This window comes from Mus caroli, chromosome 3 (assembly GCF_900094665.2).
Source record: "Mus caroli chromosome 3, CAROLI_EIJ_v1.1, whole genome shotgun sequence".
Lineage (NCBI taxonomy): Eukaryota > Metazoa > Chordata > Mammalia > Rodentia > Muridae > Mus > Mus caroli.
In genome coordinates this window covers 76,982,111-77,005,914 of record NC_034572.1, presented here as the reverse complement: position 1 = coordinate 77,005,914, position 23,804 = coordinate 76,982,111, and the positions used below count along the sequence as shown (strand labels likewise).

At 44.3% G+C, this 23,804-nt stretch overlaps 1 protein-coding gene across 4 annotated transcripts in view; it reads left to right on the top strand.

The window, feature by feature from the left end:
- The window catches only part of Trim2 (tripartite motif containing 2), a 140,947-nt gene that overhangs the window by 78,870 nt on the left and 38,273 nt on the right, over positions 1–23,804 (top strand). For 3 of the 4 annotated variants that reach the window (XM_021158170.1, XM_021158167.1, XM_021158169.2), the window contains exons 2-3: positions 14,043–14,224; positions 15,976–16,213. In XM_021158170.1, the coding sequence (XP_021013829.1) occupies positions 14,091–14,224; positions 15,976–16,213 (372 nt within the window). In that variant the 5' untranslated portion in view covers positions 14,043–14,090. Of the gene's footprint in view, positions 1–3,386; positions 3,825–14,042; positions 14,225–15,975; positions 16,214–23,804 lie in introns of those variants that run through there. The other variant, XM_021158168.2, reaches the window with a different exon arrangement.

The following is a 23,804-nucleotide window of genomic DNA, read 5'->3' as shown; positions in this document are numbered from 1 at the left end:
GAGAAACTTCCAATGTGGGAAGGTTTGTTTTGGAAGTTTCAAACTATGGTTGCTTGGCCCCAACACTGTGAGCGAGACAAAGCAACATGTAAAAAGAATGAAATATTCTAGCTATCCCGTATAGAAGACAAACAATCCAGGTATTTTATTTACAAGCTGTAAGCCAAATTGGGCAGATTTTGGAGCTATTCTAACTCACATCTCAGCACATGTCCCTTGCTACTTGCCGTACTTGCCGTCTCTCCTGGCCATGTGCTGAGAGTCCTTCTTCCTCATGAAGCCATCCTCTTTTCTCCATCTCCTTTCTCCTCTTCTGTCTCTACTCATGACCCCCAGGCAGGTAATTAAAAATCCACCTACCTCCATCTACGGCCCAATCACAGGCTTTTATTGATCAGTCAACTTGGAGAACAGGGTTACATAGCATCATTTCGTGTCCATGAGGATCTCCTCATTGGGGGCAATCAGATCTTGGGGTCCAGGAATTAGCATTTGAATACATAGCAGCGCCTGACCGACCCAATCAGCAACATGGAAAAGGGGATAGTGGAGCAGGTTGGCAAGAAAGTGGGAGCACAGGTCAGGACAAGATTATCTAAGTCATGCCCGGCAATGTACTCTCTCTAAGTAGGCCCACCTCCTAATTCCATCACCCCTCAATAAAGCCATCAAATGATGAAGCCGTCAATAGGTTAATCCCTCCATAAAGTCAAGACACAATTCAATCACTTTTTGAAAGCCCTGGGACATTGGGAACCAAGCCTTTAACACATGAGTATTTTGGAGACATATTACAATGGAATAACTCCCACAGTCCCGCTCTCACTCCAGGCTCCCGCAGTACTGATCCAGACTCCCAATGCTGTGAGCCAGCTGACCTCCCAGCCTTTGCGTGTTCAGTGCGTGGATGAATTCACATCCCTCCTGTGGGTGCCCAAGAGCACCCTGTTCCTCTTCTGTCAGGCACCCACTCTTTTACTCTCTAACTGCCTGCGTGCTAAAGTCCATCTTCTTCTGTATTTGATTGTAACAGTGCTCAGAGCCTGTTAAACGCTTCTCTGAGTCCTCAGTAGCTGCTCAATGCCTGGAACACTAGACAGCGAGTGAGTGTTCATTGAAATGAAGGATTGAATGTGTGAGCCTTCTTTAACTATAAGCCCAGCAATGTCACTAAGGACTACTCCCTACCTGCTGCCTCATTTCTTACCATCGTTTCCCACTGTATCAAGTCAGACACCTTTGTCATGACCTGTCTTCAGAAGATGTGGTAAACTGGTATAGGGGGGACCTGGTTATGGTTTTAAGTATTGGTCCTAAATGCAGTGTAAACTTTTGAGGCAGAATATACCATATGCCTACATAAAACCCTGTACATGAATTTATTATTTATTGTTATTCGTAGTCACCCCAAGTCAGAAATAAACCTGGTGTCCGCTAACTGTAAGAATGGATAATTACAGCCAGGCGGTGGTGGTGGCACACACCTTTGATTCCAGCAGAGACAGGTAGATCTCTGAGTTTGAAGCCAGCCTGGTCTACAGAGTGAGTTCCAGGACAGCCAGGGCTACACAGAGAAACCCTGTCTCTAGATAAACAAACAAACAAACAAATAAATAAATAAATAAAAGCATAGATAATTGCAATGTTCTATATCTATACAATTAGATATTGTTAATAAAGGTATATAATAATGATATATGCTATTGTGTATGACAATGATTTCATTGTCCTGAGACTAGAACAGAGAAATCTATTTGTGTGTGAGGGTTCCCTACAAGTAGAAGACTACACAACCAGAAAGTAGATTAGACACTGTTTAGGATTATAGAGGATGGAAAGAGGGGTGGTGACAGCCAAAACCTGCAGGGTTTCATTTGGTTTTGTGGGAGTGAAAACCTTACACCATTGAGTGTGGTAATCGGTGTCCATATCTGTGAATATGGTGTTTTATTATTGTCAGGAGTAGTAGCACTTGGACTATTTTGAGAAAGTTTTCCCTCTGTAGTCTAAGTTAACCTGGAACTCAGTATGAAGACCAAGGTTGGCTTTGAATTCATGACAATCCTCCTGCCTCAGCCCTTTGGGTGGTAGGATTCCAGATGAGAGTCACCTTGCCTGACTGAAGAACACTTTGAGATAATTGTGTAGTATATGGATTATAGTTCAATAAAGCTATTAAAAAAGAAAAGAGAGTCGGGTAGTGGTGGCGCACACCTTTAATCCCAACACTTGGGAGGCAGAGGCAGGTGGATTTCTGAGTTCAAGGCCAGCCTGAATGTATGTAGCATGGCATGCCTTTAGTTCCAGCACTCAGAAGGCAGAGGCAGGAGAGTCTCTCTGAGTTTGAGGGTAGCCTAGTCTATAGTGTGAGACCCTGTCTTTAAAACAAACAAACAAACAAACAAACAAACAATCAAACCTACCAATTCCAGAAAAGTCTACAGTGTCAATCTTGAGAGTGTTATCTCTGAGAGCTTAGTGGTCCTTAAATGTCACACCCGAGTCACATGTCCCTACATTTTCAAGACCAGTTGACATCACTGAACTCTCCGCTCGACATCCCACTACTAACCAAGATAACCTTCCCTGGTCTCTGGAGTCAGGGCTCCTTTAAGGCGTCAATTCAGTGCTTCACTGTGGGGAAAGAATGAGTGTCATCAAGTATGCAATTTCATATATTTGAATAAAGAATTGCTAGTGGTCATCTTAAACTAACAAAGGTGGTAAACTTAAATACTGAATAATAGTATTGCCTGCCTCCACTGTGAAAGCTGTGAGTTCCATTCTACTATGTATGGCTCTGATTCTGAAATATTGGTTACAATATAAAGACCTAAGCATTGTTAGATAGGCACTTGTTGCCCATTTTGTGCTCTAAATATTTTAAGTGAGTTCAATCGATGACTTGGGAGGAAATCAAGTTATGGACAAATGCAAAGTTTGTCAGGTTTCTCGATCCTTAACTGAAACCAGAAACAGAACAGTGTCTGGTTTCCCCTAATCAAAGTACATACCATCTACTTTTCCCCTCCCAAATGATTAGAACGATAAAGATCAGAGAAATGTCCTTTGCACTGTGGAACTGTGTTACACAAACCTTTACTTGGGAGATACTTTGGGTGGTGAGGGTAGAAGAAGCCCTGTGGTGGATCTGATTTTACATTTCAAACAATCTGCATTGTTTCAAGCTATTTGCTACACCCAAAGACACAGATTTGAGTTTAATTAACTGTTGAGAATCCATGGTGTCACACCCACCCAAAACACGCCTCTAGAACTTTTCATAGATTCTCGAATCTGTTCTTCCTGCTTCTGCACTGGCTTAATTGACCAGCAAAGCTGCTTTCTGATTCGCAACACCCTTGAGTGGGTACCAGTTTTGTCTGCACCGCCAGCGATGCTTGCTCCTTATGCCTCCTGGGGTTAATCCTGCAGTCGGGGATTTAGGGATGGAGCCTGGCGGCGGCCTTGCACCCGAGCATGCGAACAGCTGACTGCTGACTCAGAGGGGAAAGCCAGCCACCCGCGAATCTCTTTGCAGCTCGCTGCTGCATCCCTATCCCACAATCCCTTGCTGCAGTGTGGCTTGCTGCAGTCTTTTCAACAGACACTGAGAAAAAGATGTCCTGTGAGATAAAGATTGATTGGTCTGAATTCGGAAGGGGGTCTCCTACTTGTTAATGACCCAGAAACATTCCTGCCGACTTTCCTGAGCCTTCTCTCATTTCCTCCATATTTCTCTTCCTCTGTCCTGTTCATGAGCTGGCGCATCACTACTTAGAGCAGAAGATATGCTGGGCTTCTGATGATGGCTGCATTGCATGGTAGGGAATTTTAACCAGTCTCTTTGCATGGTGCTTCCAAACTTGAGAAGGTAGCAGAAATGTGCATTGTTCTTTTGGATGGCCGCGGAGCTGCAGCGACAGCCTCGAGGGGGTGTCTTTCTTTACCTCGCTGACTAGTCTGTTGATCGGGAGAAATGGGTAGGTCCTCGGTGCTTGCCTTTCTATCTGGTGGATAACTGCTCCTGCGGCTCTCGCTTTCCTTTCTTGGTGATGCTGCATGTTCTTTGACTACAAAATAGGGGAAGACCCACTCACTCTTTGCCTAAACAAAAGCGTCAAATTAACAAATGTGGGGAGAAAGCTGTTGTGAACAGATTAGGGTTGTTTTTTTTTTTTATCCATTTCAGTCGTTATTGTAATGTTGTCTTGACTTATTTCAAGAATTACTTTTCCTGTATCTTGTTAGTGAGATAAAGTATTAAATTTTCAGGGTTCCTTCCTGGCTACTCCTAGGTGGAGGGTGTGCGATTCTACCCTTCCCCCACCCGGCTCTCTGCCTTGGGTTGAAACGCTCCCTGCCTCCCAGTTACCATTGGAAACCCATTCATTCATAATGCATGACTCGACCCCCTGGATTCTAGATGCCATTGAGAGCTGCAAACGTACAAGCATCAAATATTTCTTTCTGGCAATTTTTCTTGCCTTGGACGTACAGTCAAATCTGGGTGGAGCTCAATGAAAGAACTACATAGTCAGAGAGAAATCCTTGGGTTGGCCCTTAGTTCTGCTTCCTCGAATCACGGGTAATTTTTGTGTCAGTTTTTTTTTTTCCTCTCCCTCCTCCTGCAAGAATGCCCCACCCTGACATTAATCCTCATTGTACGGCAATAGGAAAGCCAGTAGGAAGGCCATTTATTTCCAACTAAAAATCAAATGGTGAATAAATGAACTCTGGAGCCAAAAGACAATATTTTCATCTGAAAAAAAGATAGGTTCTGTGTCATAGCTTCCAAGATCTAGACTTCAAATGAGGCATTTACAAAACTATCTGTTGTTCATCTCATGTTCCAGCAGTTTTATTCTCCTTGAGTAAATTGCTGGGGGTTTTTAAAACAGTGTGATAAGAAGGGCCATTTGATCCCTCCCTAAGTTGCATTTTTCTTTGCGTAGTATGAATTGATTTTTCAGAGTACTTCCCTTATTTTTAGGCAGGTGCTTTATTGGCCCTGTTCTGACCCAGTGTAGTGTTAAATAATGCCGGCCACTGGAGGGCCAGCCCACCAGGACACAATGAGAAGTTTCCTGTGTGGTGTGGCATGGGGAAACTCCTCTGGTGTCTAGCCCTCCAGACATCCTTAGCAGGGCTTCCTGGCCCTCTAAAGAGTTCTCCTAAAAAGACAAGCAATTTGCATTGCAAAGATTGCAAGGCAATGTAAAAAATTCTGAGAAAGGCTGTTTGGAGACTGATGATATTTAACCCACATAGTTTTAAAAAAGACAGCCAAGTCTGGACAGGTTTCTACTCCTGTGAATGTCACAATCCTAAGATAGTTTTTAAATGATTAGGACAACAAAAGAGTAATGGACTCTATGAGTTATGAAACAAAGTAAAAGCACATATTCATTGTCTCTAAAATGAAACTGCCCATCATTGGGATAGCCTTTTGCTCACCATTGGGATAGCCTTGGGCATTGATTTCTCCTAACTCAACACACTTATCTGCCTGCTTTACATACACACCCTAAATATGAAGATATTTCTTAAAATTACCAAAGCTTACATTTTAAGAACCCTCGCGCCTCTAATTATTTCTCTGATGGAGACTAATTCTCTAGCCAAATGTTCTCCTGTTCTAAAACATATAAAAGAGAAAGAAATATTTTAGGTTTAGAAAAATGCTGCAAATTATCTTTGTGTGTGTGTGAGAGAGAGAGAGAGAGAGAGAGAGAGAGAGAATGAGTGGCAGAGCCTCTGTCCTGTTGAAGACCCATGTGTTTGCCAGACCAGTACTTCTTGGAACAACGCCCCCAACTGGATCATAGTTTATTCCTGCAAAATTTTGAGTGTATTACTTCTAAACTGTAGCATGGTGTTAACTTGAGCACATCTGTCTTGGCTTTAAAAAAAAAATCCTCTGTTGCCATCTGTCCCTTACTACAGGAGGGCTGCAGGTCAGAGCCCAGAGCTTCACCAACATCGGCTATTAGGGTTTTCTGAGTATTTCTGTTCTACAGGTTGTCTGAATTCAGGAGATCAGGTTTCTGCCTGAAACTTGGAGCCTTAGATTAGAACAGAGTAGGGTGGGGTGGGGTTGGGGAGCCAAGTATTCAAATCACCTCACTTGAAGGAGCCACGTGTTGCTGCTTTTTGTATGCCAGTCTTTCTAGCCACCTCTCCATCGGGTTCTGCCTCCATTGCTCTGTGAAGCGCTCTTTATTCTTTTTCTGCAAACTTATTCCTGAAGGAAGCATGTATGCTAACTAACAATAGAAGAAACACACTTCCTGTGCACCAGAGGCAAGGGCAAGAGGGTGTCTGTCACACAGTTTTGTGTCTTTGGGAGTTCTGGGGTGAAATACTTTCTCCCTTTTTGTCAGCCTCTCTCAGCTCCCAGAAGAGATCCTTACCCCTTAGCAACATGGCTGCTCCCTGCTTTTCAGTGGTTGCAGAATTCTCAGCTGCTTTTGTGTAGTCCCCAGAGGGAGTCTGGGGGAGCCATGGCACAGTGATGGATTAGGAAGAAGAGACCCCCCCACACACACATCTTGATTGTCCCAGGGCATGGCAAAGGTAAATGTCGGATTAGCTTAGCCACTTAACGCTCCTTACTCCTCGAACAGACTCAGCCCTTTGGAACCTTGAAAGTCCAGAGCAAGGCTTAAGAGAGTGAGGACTTGAGTCCCACTTAGAAATCAGCTTCATGTGGAGAAGCCAACACATCAAGGGAGCTGTCACACATCCATCCCTGGCAGAAGCAGAGCTCTGGGCAGCTCGGGCACACCTTAGCCTGGAGACTGACTGAAATTAAAGGAGAGGTTCTCAGTCCTTCAAACATACACACACACACACACACACACACACACACACACACACACACACCCCGGAAGAAAAGATCTTGGATTCTAATTTACAAAGTGACTCCCTGGAGATCAGACTTGATTTAACTGAAAGTGGGTCACCCTGTTTTCATCCCGCTGAAGACTGCCCTCTTTCTTCTAGCTGAATCACCAGTAACAGTGCAAATGCAAGCACAGAAGAATGGCGATGGGCTCATAACAACCCAAAACACTGGCTGGGGGAGGTACAGCCTTGCACGCACACTTGTACTTGTGTGTGGAGAGGCCAAAGGTCAATGTCTTATCTGATTCCTTTCCCCCTTATTTTTTTGAGACAGGATCACTAACTTGCCTACATTGGCCTGTCAGTGAGTCAGGACACTGCTTGTCTCTGCCCACCAGAGCTGGGATTACAAAATGCAGCCATACTTGACACTTGGCTTTTTAGAGGGATTGGAACTTGGGTCCTTATGCTTGTGTGGCAAATACTTTACTGACAAAAGCACCTCTACCCCCCACCCCAACACTTATTCTTTACATTGTGCTTCACCCATGCCTTGGGCTCCTGCCCCAGTGTCACCTGTCCTGGTGGCATATTATGATTAATTAGACCACTACTTCCTTTCTATAAGTGTATTGGAAAGTTTAGATCTGTTAGAAAAGCTGGGGTATTGTTTGTTTGTTTTCTTTTGGCCTGTCCTCCTCATCATTAGCTAAAGAATTTTTTTAAATGTAAGTATATTATTAAATAAACTCACCAGAGAGGCCCAAGACTAATACTGACCCAGGAGTGCCACAAAGCTGGTCTGTAGGGACAGAAGTGAAGCCCGGCATGACAATGCACACCTGTAGCATCTGCTCTCAGGAGGCTGAGGCTGGAAGGTAATGAGTTTGAGGCCAACCTGGGCTACATAGTGAGACCCTGTCTAGAAACAAAAGAAATGGAACCTTGTACCTCTGTGATCGTGTATACCATATATACATTATGAATCATATGCCTCGATTTTACTTTGCAGCCATCTTCCCAGGACCGGCCTGGCCAGTCCTTGCTTGCTCCTTCCCTTTCTGGCTTTTCTCTTCTCTTCTCCCTCCCCACTCTTCCTCATGCTGGTGTCAGCAACAAAGCTGGCTACCCTTCTCCTCTGAATGGTATAATTTGGAGTGAGAACTGTGGTCTGAATCTCAGGATTGCAGACGCAGCCTTCTCTCCTCGTTTCGGCTCCTATCAGGTTTTCCCCACGTTCGGTGGTGATTCCCATGACACTGGAAGAGACTGGAGCAAGCGAGCCAGGGAAAACACGGGAGTTGGTGGGAGGGAAGAAAGGCTGGGGCAGGGTTTTTCTGTGCAGGGGCTGTTTCCTGTTTGCGGAGTTGCTTTTCCCACCACATGCAATGTTTGGCTAGCAAAGCCGCCCGTAATGAGGGCCGTCTGTGCCAACTCTTACGCAGTTTACTGCAGTGCATGTGTGTCCTCGGCAGCTTTCCGGTTCTTCCTCAGAATTTGTGAACATGTTAAAATATGTTGCTAATACTTACCCTCCAGATGATCCCGTGTGCTGCTGAGGTTTATAGACTATCACACCCGGAAGCAGGCAATGCTGATGGTAACAGCATTCACAACAAACATGCTTTGTCACAATGTCTCTTCCCCACTGTCAAGCTTTAGTCCCTCCCCCTCCTCGCAGTATACTCTGTTTATTCAGAAATTGGTGACAATGAAGTACCAGGCACATACAGTTGTAGCTTCTGGGATGATTGCAGTGTGCGGACACACACATCCCTGTCACCACAAATCTTATACGGCAGGATGAGGTGGCCATACAGGGGTGGGAAGATAATGTGAGATATACTGAATAAATTGCATATTGTATCAGAGAGGTTCTATTCCGGTCTTTACTGTCACAAAAACTATCATAGACGAGGTGGCTTTCAACAACTGTTTCTTCCAGTTCTGGAGGTTGGAAGTCCTAAATCAGGGTACCAAGACAGTGGGGTTCTGGTGAGAGCTGCCCACCGGCTATGCAGACAGATGGCCTCACCTCTTATTGTATCCTCATGTGGAGAGAGAGGGCCGGGGGAGAGAGCAGCATGCTTCACTCGTGCCAGCAAGCACAGTGGGAAGCATGCCATCAGCCGGAATCAGCTGAGGAATACGCACTGAGTGGGCAGCCTTTGACCAGTGTGCTCACACAGAGCGGGCAGCCTTTGACCAGTGTGCTCGGGTGAGCAGTTCCTGCTCTTCTTGATTAGAAAAGCGATCCACACTTGGGTTCTTTACTGGCTTCCTTTCCCAACTGGGTCTCTGAAGTGTTGAGACCCTGCCTACCCCATGAACAGCAGAAATCTGTGCAGGATAATAGGGATGGGGAAATACAACTGTTCTCCTGCTCAGATCTAGTCGTTAGGGCTCCATCCTCACGGTCTGATGCCCCCCCCCCACAATGATCCCAGTCTCCAAGTACATTAAGGGACAGGGCTTCAACAAATGAGTGGTGGGGGTACTGTGCCATCATGGGGTCCGTCAGAGAAAACATGTGCTTTTGGAGCTAAAGACAGCAAAGACAAGAGATAACATGTGCTGGGAAAGTGGGGACAGTGTGGGGGTTTAAACTGTGTGATCAGGTTGAGAGGGAACCCCTAACAAGGCAGTTGGATGGGTTCAGGGGTAGAGGTGGGAGCCAGGGCGGGGATGAGCCCACCTCTGGTGCTACAGTGAACTTCAGCTTGGTTTCATTTAAAAGTTCTTCTAGCTGGTGAGTGTCTAATGTGGACTGTGTCCTATAAAAATGACTTTTGACCAGACATGGTGGCCAATGGCCTGCCACCCCAGCACTTGGAAGGTTGAGATAGGAGGACTTTGAGAACCAGGTTGCATAACAAGACCCGATGTCAAGCAGAAAGATTCTTCTGCCTTACCTCCGTTGGCCTTTCGCCAGTGGGTGTGCCATCAGCTCTGTTGGGCTCTAAGGCTGGTTTCTTCCACATAGTTCTGCTGGTTGCCAGCAGAGAGCAATTCTGTTTCTGATCTTCACTCGCTTGCACTGATTTCTGCCTCTTCATCTAGGGGTAGGAAGGTCATGACAGTTTGGAGCCCACATAGGGAGGGAGCCCCAGGGGAAAGTAACCAGGTAGTCATTGTTAGAGTGCTCAAGGCCTTTGGTTGAAAACTGCTGCCTAGCCTTTAAGTCCAACACTTGAAAGGTAGAGGTGGGTGGATCTCTGAGTCCAGCCTGGAGTGAGTTCCAGGATAGGACAGCCAGGGCTACACAGAAAAACCTTGTCTCGAGAAGAAAAAAAAGATACTGCCTAGAAGCGGTCCACTGAGCCATGGGCTCCTGTTGTGCCTCAGTTCTTCTGAGCACATTGTCCCTTTCGGAGCAATGAAGTGCTTTCCGGTGGTGGTTCACATCCAGCAGAATTCCCAGAAGTGTCCTTATCCTGGCAAAGCTGGGTGTCTTTGGGGATAGGAGAGCTTTTGTGTTGATTGTGGGAGTTCTAAAAAGCAAGATCCTTCAACAGGTCACTTGTGACAGATCTGCAACATTGTCATGATTTTAAATTAGGGTTAATGAGTAGGCATAATTAATTTACTGTGTAAATGAACAATACTAACAAAGAGTAGTTATCACCACAATTACCACAGAATTAGAATCAAATGGTTTTTTTTTTTAAAGCTTTAGAGCTTAAAAGTGTTGGCTTAAGAAATTTCATTTGGTTAATACATACCATTTGATTAACACTAGGCTTTTAAAAAAGTACCTTAAACCCAATGGGTTCTTTCCCTCTCTGTCCTTTCTTTTTGCTGTTGTTATCCAACATTGTTGAGCACATAAAGGTCTCATGAGAAGCATCAAACGTAGCCAAGGACAGAACTCAGTTCAAACCCTGGGACCCACTCAGTGAAAGAGCCCTTAGCCTCTGACCTTCCATATGTTGGCTGTGACACAGAAACTGCCCTATACCCCCAACACAAATGGATAAATAAATGCAGCTTTAAACTTTTAAAGCTATTCAAAATGAAATTTAGCTGGTTTTTCAAAATGTTATTTTGTTGGTTTGTTTGTTTTTAAAATTTTTTACTTTTGGTTTTCTGAGACAGGGTTTCTCTGTGTAGCCCCGGCTGTCCCAGAACTCACTCTGTAGACTAGGCTGGCCTCAAACTCAGAGATCTCCCTGCCTCTATCTCCTGAGTGCTGCGACTAAAGGCATAGGCCATCACATCTGACTTATTTATTTTTATTTTATATGTATGAATGTTCCATATGGATGTCCTGGATGCTAGAGAGGGTGTCAGATCACCTGGAAGTGAAGTCACAGTTATGGCCCATCCTGTGGGTTCTGGGATCTGAACCCAGATCCTCTGTAAGAACAGCAAGGGTTCATAACTGTTGAGCCCTCTCTCCAGTCCTTATTTAGTTAATTTTAAGGAAAAGTTTAAGAGAATGTAGGGGAGTAGGGGAATTATTACTGAGTATGTGCTCCATCACTAAGCCACATCTCCAGCCATCACTGTAATAATAATACTATGTTTAGTGAATTTTTCTCACAGCCGTGCACATTTTATCACCACAGAAGAGAGGTGATATGATGCCATATTTAGAAGGCATGCACAAGTCTTGCCCTTGTTTAAGAGTAGTTCTCATGGACCTATCAGAGGAGGCAGAGAGAGAGAGAGCCTGAATTCTGAACTTGCTGCTTCATCAATTTTCCTGGATGACCTTGGGCAGGTCATTTAAACCCTCGCTTTGGTTTCCTTTTCTCTAAGACAGACAGTGCTTTCCTTCACTAGTCTGATGTCATAGGATGCGGTCGGGCTCCTGAGAGATGACCCACCCTTCATTTGATCCATGAACAGCTTTCTCTAGTCTTTGGGGAACACTCTATGGAAAGTCTAGCCAACACTGATGGCCGATTAGCTATTCCTACCTACACTGCCTTACCATCCAGGGAGTCCTGACCTAAGTGTTCCTAACAGATGCTTCACAAGGTGCCATCTATTAATCATAACCCTTAGAAAGCTCTCTGTGTGTGCAACTCTGCTAAAATGGATCCTGACAGGGCTTTAGGTTTTAAATTTTATTTTAAATTAAAATGTAATTATACCATTTCTTCCACTCCTTCTACTCCTTTCTGCCTCTCCCATGACCCTCCTCTCAGATGTGTGATCTCTTTTTCTCCAATTATTATGTTTATAAGTACATAAAAATGTACTCAATAGTGACAGCGTAAAACCCATATAAAGCGCCATATCTCCAGAATGCCTGTTCTAAATAAGTAGAAGTTTATTGAGATATGTAGACTTTAGAGCTCATTAATTTGGGTATGTGGTACTTATTTTATTTGCTCTTTTTAATAAGTATATAAAATTATCATCTCATATGTAGATAATACATTTAAAAATGAATAAATATATAATTACAACCTGCTAGGCCCACTAGCGTTGCCTGTATGTGCATGTTTTTAGGACTGACTTCTTGGATTATAAGAGCTAGCGTTTTCTTAATAAGAGTCGAATGCTTGGGGCAGGAGAGTGGGTCAGCAGTTATGACCACTGGCTTCCTTCTGGAGGACTGGGATTTGATCCCCAGCACCTCATTGTTCACAATGATCTGTGACTCCAGTTCTGGAGGATGTGACACCCACTTCTAGCTTCTTCTGACACCAGACATGCTTGCAGTGCGCATACATGTGTGCAGAAAGACACTCGCATACACAGAATTAAAAATAAGTTCAAATAAAGAGCTGAAGTACATCTAAAATCATTGATTATTCGGCGAGGCGTAAGAGCTCTTATTCATGTTGGAAAAAGAGTGATTCCCACAGAAAGCACAGGCCTGTTGATGCTGTAAGCATGCTGTATTTTCCTGCTTCGGGCACAGGCCACAGACCAAGTTCTAGTGCCAAATGTAAACTGTGCTTCCAGAGCACAGCCTTATCGAAACACCAGGTCAGAGGGATGGGGCAGCTTATGAGGTGAAGGGGCTTTAAGTTTCAGAGATACATATACTACTGACCCTGTAGGGTGTGTGCTCTGTGCGTGTGCACATGTGTTTAATGAGAATAAAATAATCACCTCTGTTACGCTGAAGATGAACTAGGCTTTCATCCATCCTTCCTTCCTCTCTCTCTCCCTCCTTCCCTCCTTCCCCTCTTCCTTCCTGTTCTGAAAGAGTATTTCCCTGGAGAAAAGCAGGCCATAGGCTCCTTACCCAGTACTTAGGAAATTGATAAATGAATTTCAGTTCAAGCCACACTAACTGTTGAGATAGGAGCCAGAAGCTTTAAGGGGGTCTGTGGCCGGAGCTGTGTTGGTTATAGCTTTTTCCCCAGTGGGCTCTGCTTTCTCGACTGGTCTTCTTCATATACTTCACAGTTTGAAGCTTCTTCTGTATTGATTTCTTTTTCCCCTCAAATGTACAAAAGTGAGGGGATATTCCTTTAAGATTGCAAGGACTGTCTTGCTTTATCTCCACTCTTCTACTAGGTAATAGATTTTCATAGCCCCCGATCATCATCGTGAAGAACTGACAAAGGCAAAGGGGTTGGGCTCTGGGGCAGTGCTGTGGGAAGCCTGCATCTAGGTGCTTTCTCAAGCACAGTTTGCTAGGAAGACCCATCTCCCTGCAGTCAGTGACTGAGAGCCTCCCCCCGCCCCCTACTTCAGAGTGTGGAGCTGCAAATCTCCTTCTACAAAAGAATTTACGTCCATTTTAGACAAAAGGAGAGTCCGCTCCTTTGTGCTTTCCATTGTTAAAATGCCCAAGTCTGATCACCACCCTTGGGTTTGTACCTCTTTTCTTTGAAATTTCAGAACATGTATAATTAAGAATACTGGCATCAGGACCATCAGGATGGTTCAGTGGTTAAGGGGGCTTGGAGCCTATCCTGAGGGCCTGAGTTCAGTCACTGGATCCATGTGTAACTATTTTTCCTCTTGGGCACCACTCACTTTTAAACCCAGCAAACATCTTGGTACAACTCGCCTTCTCCTGCTTGGTTGTCTACGTGGGGAAGACACCACCATTTTATTGTTATTTAGAGCACAGACAAGCTCTCTAACCCTGCCACTGAGAGCTGATTATTCTGAAGTCACTGTACATTGACCTCTACCTGTATTTAAAAGAGAAGCGCAGGGGATTGGTTTACACAAACACAGGATGATCATTTTGTTTTTCTTTTGGCTTTTCTCTCCGACCACAGCAGTGTGCAGGGTCGAGGACAGCCGGCCCCCCATGTCAGTGGTCTAGGATGGCCAGTGAGGGTGCCAGCATCCCAAGTCCTGTGGTGCGCCAGATTGACAAGCAGTTTCTGATCTGCAGTATATGCCTGGAACGGTACAAGAACCCCAAGGTCCTGCCCTGTCTGCACACTTTCTGCGAGAGGTAAGGCTCTTCTGTGCTGCCTCACCCACCTTCGGCCAGGTGCACAGGCTCTTTCCCAGGACTCTGCTGCTACCCAAGGGAGACAATGCCCTACTTGTGCTTCTAACAGACATCTAGGAACCCAATCAGGAGTTACCAGAGACTTACTTCATTTCAAACAATTATAAGACTGAGAAAGCCTCCAGGAACAGACTAGCTCACTGTTGAGAGTCACCCAGGCTGGGTGAAAGAAAGACATGAAGGACAGGAGGGGAGCTACGATTGGATGAATGACTCCTACTCTCTGTTTTGCTGAGGTGAATGGCTGGAGATGCTATTCATCGGGATAGGAAAAGAACACAGTTTGAGGAAGAACATTGCTGCAGTTTGCTGCCTGATGGGGTTTCTGACCCTTGAGACATCTAAGAAGTGTCAAGAGGTAGGAGACATAGGCCTCAGAAAGAGTATCGGTAGGACGACATGTATTGTCTGCTATGCTTGTAATGTTATAAGATCCTAGAGGAAGACAAGCTTTAATTTGGAGCCATGAGGAACACCAAGCTTTATTAACTCAGAAAAGATAGAACAGACAAAAGGAAGACAAAAGGAAGATGATCCACCAAAAGAGGGAGTAGAGGCAGGGTGAAACTGGATGAATGCGGTTGTCTAGCGAATGCCTCTAGGGCTTACATGCCATTTCTGACTTTAGCAGATCTGCTTCCTTTCCGGTAGGGATTCAGCCCTAGTTACCCCCGAGACACTGAGCAGCCAGCCTTCCTCGGTGCTGATTTCTCCATCTGCAAAAATAAGAGGCCACATTGGTGCTTCTCAGACTCTGGCTGAGCAATCGGAAAACAGTATACGGTGTAATTTGGGGTCTGTTTCTGCAGTGCTTGGATGAAAGCCATGTATGCTGGGTCAGCACTTAACCACTGAGTTGCAGCTCCGGCTCTAGCTATTTGAGGTTAGATTATGATGTCAAACTGCCCAGGTTTGGATTCCCACACTAACCCTGGCCTACTAAAGAATGCCAGGCAAGGTATTTAGCCCCTCTCTGTGCCTGTGTTTCTTCGTTGTCCAAAGGGATCATAATGGTGCCTCCTCCATTGGTTCTTGGGAGTATGTCAAAGGTAGTTTGCAGTGCACATGGTGGTCATTATTGTTAATACATTTCTTTCTTAGAGTAACTGTTAAACGGTGCCTCTAGAGAAGCAAGAGATGGTATGACTAAGCATGGGAATCCCGCGCTTGCTTCAACCAAATAGTTCCATTTCGATGCTTTTTAAAAAAATTGATTATGGTTTTTTGTGTGTGTGTCAAATGAATTTCAACATTAACAACAGATCTGACATCCCTCCCCGCCCCCAATTGCTAAAGCCCACACGTTTCTGAGCTCAATGCTTACAGAACAAGGGTTTTCAACCTTTACATATGTGTGAGTCACATGGGCATCTGATCTGGTAGGTCTACAAAGTTCCTTGGAAGGTCAAGGTTGCTTGTCCTTGAGCCAACCACACTGTGGGTGTCAGCGCTCTAGACACTGCACAAGTCTAGGCCATTTTCTTTTCCTCAAGCACAGTCATTTGTCTGACCAGCAGATAGAGCCTCTGTGAGGACAGATTAGCTCCTGGTCTCTGAAGCATCAGCTCCCTGGTACAGGACACCACAAAGTGGGTTTCTACAAAGTGGCCCATTGTCAGCACATCACTGATGAGAACACCTCAGGAAGGGGTGGTGCTCTGCTGACTGTACCCATGTGTGCTCTGCCACAGGTGCCTGCAGAACTACATCCCAGCCCACAGCTTAACCCTCTCCTGCCCGGTGTGTCGCCAGACCTCCATCCTGCCTGAGAAAGGGGTGGCCGCGCTCCAGAACAACTTCTTTATCACGAACCTCATGGATGTGCTGCAGCGAACGCCAGGCAGCAACGGCGAGGACTCTTCCATCCTGGAGACGGTCACCGCTGTGGCTGCAGGAAAGCCTCTTTCGTGCCCAAACCATGATGGAAATGTAAGTGAAGCCGACAGCAGGCTGCCTGGGGAACATGGCAGCTGAGGCCCTGGGAGGGCTTTGGATACCTCAGAGATTCTTCATTAAAGCAAAACTCCTTCTGAGAAATGACAAATTTAAAAAGAAAAAACAGTCATTAGACTATTTTGCCAGCTTACTGCCTCTAACTAGTATTATTTAAATTGTAAAATCCATCTTTATCACCTCTACTTAGAATATACTGTTGCTATCCTCAGAAAAGAGAGTCAGTTGCTGCTTGCAAGGTAGGCATGCATACTCTGACATAATGTGAGTCAAAAAATCATGGATAAAGATTTAATAGCTGATAAGAGCTACAGGTTTAGAGTGATTGCTAAAATGCTAATTAAAGTTTCATAATATAATAAATGAAATTACTATTATTGTTATTATTATTTGTATTACTGGAGAAAAGTTTTTCTCATGTTTTAGATTCTATTCTGTAGGAATGTAGACCTGAAGCTCTGTGAATCCCTGATAAAGACTTCAGATTGCAAGTTGCAAACACACTTCCTGCTTCTAGCAAGCTCAATAACTGTTATAAATGCAAATGGACCTGTAGCACTCATCCAATCCATGACTCACACGCTAGCTCTGTGCCTGGAAGGGACAGGATAATGGCCTGGCTAGAAGCACTGGCTGTGAATCAGCCTGGCTGCTTCAAACCCTGTGTTTAACCGATTCCCTCCTCAGCTCTGGCGAGCTTATTGAGCGCTCACTTCCTTCCTTTCCTGTGTAAACGAAGTCATAACAGAATTTACCCAACAGGATTATTAGAAATTGGAAATTGAAATGTTTAAATGATATAAAGCACACAGTAAGCTCTCAGTAAAGATTAGCTATTACGGTTATTTCTTGGTCCAGGAGGGGCACGAGTACCTATAATCCTAGCACCCAGGAAGCAGAGGGAGAAGGATGATGAGTTTGAGACCACCTTGGCAGTACAGAGACTCTCTCTAAATATATACACATTTCTTAGTGGTCGGAAGTGTAGCTCAGTGGTAGAATGCATGCCTAGAGCATTAGTTGATTTTCCATTGCTGTGATAAAGCATCGTGACCAAGGCAACTTGAAAACGAAAGCGTTTCATTTGGGGTTGGGTTTCAGAGGGTGAGTCCATGAGCATCATGTCAGGGAGCACATGAGCAGGCAGGCAGGCAGGCAGGCAATGCGCTGGAGCAGGAGCCAAAAACTTATATCTTGAGACATAACCACAACCACAAGGCAGAGAGAGACTGGGAATGGTAGGAGTCTTTTGAAATCTCAAACCCTGCCTCCAGTGACACACCTCCTCCAACAAGGACAAACTTCCTAATTGTTCCCAAATAGTTTCATTAACTGGGGACCAAGCATTCAAATATGTGAACCTATCGGGGGCCATTCTCATTCAAACCACAAAGTCTCTGCATTCAGTTTCTGGCACTACTCCCTGAATTGGATGATGATGATGATGATGACGACGACTATGATGACGATGATGACCTGGTGTTAGAAATCAAGCCCAGGGCCTCATGAATGCTCATGCCCTCTCACTGAGCTATATATCCAACCATGACATAATATTAGTTCTAAACGATGACTTTATTCACTTTCCCCCCTTAAATTAGCCAATTAAAAAGTATTTGAAACTACTTGTAATGTAAGTTAAGTCCCACGTATTATAAACCACCAGCAAAAACAAGTGGTTGCTGGAGCCGAGCATTCTTTATTAGCCATTGACTGTGCCTCGTGCTACACTGTGCCTGCCCCCTTGCAGCCTGCTCGGCCTCTTTAAAGTCCTCAGTGGGCTTCCTGCCTTCAGGCTGGCTGAGCCATTCCTTCTATGCTTTCTCTTCTGTGTTTATCCTTCTCTTTCATTTCCATTTCCTTCCCCGGAGCAGCTTTCTCTAGCTATGCTCTCTGGGTAAGCCAAGCCACCTCTTTTTTTTTTTTTTTTTTTTTTGTGACTGGGTCTCACTATATAGTAACCCTTACTAGTCTAGACCTCTCAGGCTAGACCAAGTTGGCCTTGAACTTGAGGAGGTAAGCCTGTTTCCTCCTTTTGCATACTGAAAATAAGGTCACCTGCCATTATGTCCAGCGAGGTCACCTCTTCATAGTGTTTACCTCCCTCGTGTCACTTGCCATCCTGTCCCATGACATGTCATCTGTGGGCTGTTTGGTCTTCTAAATTTCTCTCTAGAATGAATACAGGTAGGCAGAGACTTTAGCACCAAGTACTGTGTCGACATCATCACTTGCACATCTGTAACTATTTAATTGGAAGTACTCTGAGCTACTAAGAACAAGGTGTAACATACAGATGATAATCCAAGGGACACTGTAGTGTAGATTTCACAAAACAAGCTTAAAGGGTTCACCCCAAAGCAGGTTGAATGTTGGTTTTCTTATCCCTTTTCTTACTGACTCAGAGTAAATACTGAGGCTCTCTGCCTGGGCTCCCATCCTAAGTACTACGTCTAGGACAGCATTTTTATCAGATACGAGTTCCCTTACAATCATAGGGCTCCCTGCAGACCCTAATTGACAGGGAAGGAAGTCTTAGAAACAAACAGGAGTCCCGCTGTAGGTACCAGCCTAATATTGGACAGGTGGTTGTATACAATGTAAATAAATAAATAGTAAATAAATTGACAGTTGGAAAGTAACATGATAATCAGGGTGTGGTGGTGTTCAGGGACAGTAGGTGGCTGGGGCACCTAGAACATGAAGTCTGGAGGTGGGGCAAGAACACGGGTGGGCAGGAGACTTGTAGGGAGGAACCAGAAAGTAGATTGGGAGAGATTGTGACACACTGTGATATCATCAAGAAAGTGTTTGACCTGAATCCCAAGAGCAACGTGGAACATTAAACCTTCAAAGGCAGAGGTGGATAGCTCACTGTCTGAATGGTGGATGGAGCAGTGAGACTGAGGCTGGCCAGGCAGGTTTGCATTTACTGAGATGTTCAACTGAAGTGGAGAAGAGGCTGGGCTAGACAGGACCAGTGGAACCAGAGCAGAAGAAAGAGTACGTTTGTGAGAGAATCTGCATCCCACACATAAAAACCTACGTACTTTAAGAAGACAGTATGTGAAGCCAAGCTAAGATTGGGAGAACTTGAGCCCACTGAAATTGACTATATAATTAGGTCACAAGGGGCGGGGGCGTGCTGGAGAGATAGCTCAGCAGTTGTGAGCACTGACTGCTCTTCCATAAGCCCCAGATTCAATTCCCAGCAGGTTCATGGTGGCTCACAATTGTCTGTAACTTCAGTTCTAAGGAACTGGACAACCTCACATAGACATCAATGCAGGCAGAAAAACCAATGTATGTAAAATAAAAATAAATAAATAATTTTTTTTTAAAAAGGTCAGTGTATTTCCCTCCTGCACAGTGTACTAAAATTAAATTGTCAATTGTTCACAGAAAAGAGCCCACAAAGTGTCTTTTGGAATTCACAACCATTTAATACATAAAGAAAGGGCAAACAGGACTGTATAAAACCCAGAAATGAATATTTTACTGTAGAATGTATAGGGTAAATAACCCCATTGTTTTTTTAAAGGAGACTTTTTAGAGGTTAAATAAAGTTGTTTCCTTTATTTGAAAAGACTACAACTCAGGAAGTTAGAAGCAGAGTATACAGCACAGGCTTAGGCAAGAGTTCAAACCTCCTCAAAGACAGTGTGAGTTCAAACCCAGTCTGAGCTACATAATGATATCCTATCTCAAAAACAAACAAACAAACAAACAAACAAACAAACACATACAAAGCTCAAGAATCTAAGGAAAGAACAACAAAATAGACTGTGAAATATGAAAGAAAATCATGTCTGTGGTTCTCAGTACACTCCGAATAGTGAGAGATGGAAAACGGTACAGATGGCCAGGCGGTGGCCACATGTGACTTTAATCCCAGCACTCAGCCAGCCTGATCGATAAAGCCAGGGCTACACAGAGAAACACTGTCTCAAACAAACAAACAAACAAACAAACAAAACAACCAAGAAGACAACAAAAACAAATGAAAGAAAGAAAGGAAGGAAAGGAGGGAGGGAGGGAGAGAGAGAGAGAAAGAGAAAGAGAGAGAGAGAAATATGTTCCTGCTACCAAAATCTAGGGAAGAAGGGAAAAATGAAATCTATTCATAATTTAATTATAATACTAACTATAAAATTCTTAATTAAAGTGCCTCAGAGGGTTCATTATATATAAAGAGAACTGACAAGCAAACTATGATTATCTCAAAAGATGCTGAGAAAAGACGGTAGAAAACCCACAGGAAGGGTATAAATGGCTAAAAATCACATCACAGAGGTTAGGCTTCACAAATACTTACCTTTGTTTAGTTATTTTAAAAGGCAATAACCAGGGGCTGGCAAGATGGTTCATCAGGTAAAGGCGCTTGCCACACAGGCGTATGACCTGAGAAAACAACTCAGAGTCACTTTCTGTCCTTTAGGTCTCGTCTTAGGTTTTATGGGGAAAAGAGTAAATTGCTTTCAGAAAAGTGATGTCAGTTGGGCCGAAACATAACAAGTGTTTTAGATGGACTTTCATCTTTTAATTCAGCAATTCCACGAAGAGAATTATTTCTAAGGAAATTACTAGATAAGATGATGGTTTACTGTGTGTGTTGTCATTTCTATATTATAGTAAAAATTAGAAATAGAAGTCTACAATATTAGACACCTACTGAGGTTATTATAGGCCCATATAACAGATTTCTAGGTAGCTATTATAGCTATTAAAACTGATTAATTGATTGATTGATTGATTGATTGACTGATTGATTGATGCTAAGAATTTTCAGCCCAGGGTTAAGAACATGTTTTACCACTGAGCCTCACTCACAGCTTCAAATAGATATTTTTGAAATAAATGACATGAAAGTTAGTATATGTGAATGCATATATGCATATGATATATATGTATATGCATATATTTGTGCTTATAGTTCTGGTTTTGTTCCATGTGACTATAGTGTATACTGTATAGACAGTATAATGCATACTGTCTACGGTGTATACACTATAGTAATGAATGGCATGTTGCTCAGAAGGGACAGAGTCTCAGAGAGAATGGAAACATCCAAAAGCCTGCTGTGCCTCACTGTGTCGTCAGCCCAGGGTCCTCAGGAACCAAGAAATCATGTTGGCCAGAGAGGTTAAAAGGTCAGGATCTGGAGGAAGGATGCTGGATGCAGTTATTGGATACCTGAGCCCGACCTTGGTCTGAGGCTCTGTTGAGGAGCATTAAGCACTGGCACAGCTATGTGAGATTTGCATTGAGCTCATCTCAAGCTAGCTGGAGATGTGAGAGGGTGGATTCGAAACAGAGGAGACTTAGATATACGGAAGGGAAGCCCTGAGAGCCTGCTGGAGTAGCCCACCAGGTGGCCCTGATCCACACCAGCAAGAATGAGGTTGAAGAACAAGACTCAAGGAGTTGATTGACACCAGACTGAAATGATGTCAGGTGACTACAGGTCGAACTTTAGGGCCAAGGATGCAGTGGTGCTCTCCACTGGGGTGGTTAACTCTAAAATGACTATGCACTAGGAGTGGTAGCATTGCCTCTAATTCTAGCACTCTGGAGGTTCAGGTAGGACGATCACAAGTCCACAAGTTCAAAGCCAACTTAGACTATGAAGCAAGATTCCCATCTCACAATAAATGGGTGAAGGGTAGAGCATGTCTCACACTCATACGGCCTTGGACTCAAACCCCAGCATGGTAAAAGAAATGAATAAAGTTAAAACTACAGCACTTAGGATGTGACTTGTGGTAGAACATCAGCAAGGCCTCGGGTTCCCTTCCCACAACCTCAGAAACATAATAAAAAGTGAACAAACCGAGTTTCTGTAAAATGGCACTGCCTTTCTGAGGAAGAACTAAGGAAGGTGGGATCTCTGGCTACCGTCTGGAGGACAAATTAGAAAAGAATTCCTAGGTTGGTCTCACGTGTCTTCAGTCACAGCACTTGGGAGGGTCTCTGTGAGCCTGAGTCTGAAGCCAATCTGGTCTACATAGTAGACCCTGACTCAAAAGAAAAGAAAGACTCCCCTAAAGATGCTTACCTGAGCTCATGTTAGCACCAGAGACCCCCGGATGCCAGATGCCCTGTTAATTCTGGCACTCCCAGAACTGTTAAAGATTCTTCATGTTAAAATAGCCCCATGCCCTCCTTTCTACCAAACACATCTCCCCCATCTCCCCCAGCCCCATCAGAAATTAAGTCTATCTAAAGGCTCTGACCCTCCTTGAGATGAGCATAGCAGTTTAAAGTATGTACTGAGCATGTAGAGTCACTGTGATTTTTCGGGATCATAAAATATATAAGCCAGTGAAAGGTTCCTGGGGAATCAGTAGCCTACATCTTACAGCACTCTGTTGTCTGATCATAGACTGTAGGAGCTCATGGCTGTGTTGGTTTGAAATGGGGATGCTCATTGCATATGCAAGCCAAACGCAGTATCCCAGATAAATTGCATGCAGTTAATTGCCATGGATAAATCTTTAAAAACAAGTCAAGCATACGAAGGTTAATAAACTCGGGTGATTAACAGCAATGCAGGGCCCTGCCATGCTGACTAGCACCCGTGGATGAAAGCCCGTCCGTCCGGTGCTGAAATGCTCTATGCTCTGCTCATTAAATTGCAGGGACAGCACTGCCAAGTGCTAAAAAAAAACCAGAATGGCTACCAGTGATCTAAGAAGCTCTTTGCTCTTAAAGCCAACACTTGAGCTCATGCCTTGTGATCCTAGGTACACAAATGACCATGGAACCCTGTCAGTGCTCAGCGAGGCTCCTTACTAACAAGGATGTTGACAGGAAGGGGATGTTCAGGATCCTCCCCTCCCCCATCAACCATCAGGATCTCCACAAAAGCCTCCAGATTGGCCCCAGGCCTGGAGCATCCTTTTCCCCCCAGGAATGCATGTGGTCCTGCCAGCTCCTCTGCTGATGGACACAGACGGTGACCACCTGTCAACAGCAATAAGCTCACCCTGGCCCCTGGCTGCCCTCCCACCCCTGGGGACAGGATGAGCTCAGCTGAGGGGCACACAGCCACCCCACAATTAGTGCTGAACTCAACAAGCCTCAGCTGCTAACGCCGAGAATGAGCATTTAAGAACCAAGTGCTTTCAGCACTTCAAAATGATTCCTGAGTTCTTTCTTCCAGGATGCACTTGGGGTATTTGAACCATGGACAATGAACACTTCCTGCTGTCAACTCAAAGCTGCATAGGGGTTCATTTTTCTTTTTCTTTTTTTCTTTATTTTTAGATAAAAATTATATAACACCAATTTCTGTATTTCCAATACCTGAAAGTGTACAGTTAGTGGGATTTATATTAATAAAATTATGCAAGTACAGAAAGAAAGAAAGAAAGAAAGAAAGAAAGAAAGAAAGAAAGAAAGAAAGAAAGAAAGGAAGGAAGGAAGGAAGGAAGGAAGGAAGGAAGGAAGGAAGGNAGGAAGGAAGGAAGGAAGGAAGAAAGGAAGGAAGGAAGGAAGGAAGGAAGGAAGGAAGGAAGGAAGGAAGGAAGGAAGGAAGGAAGGAAAGGAAGGAAGAGAAAGAAAGAAA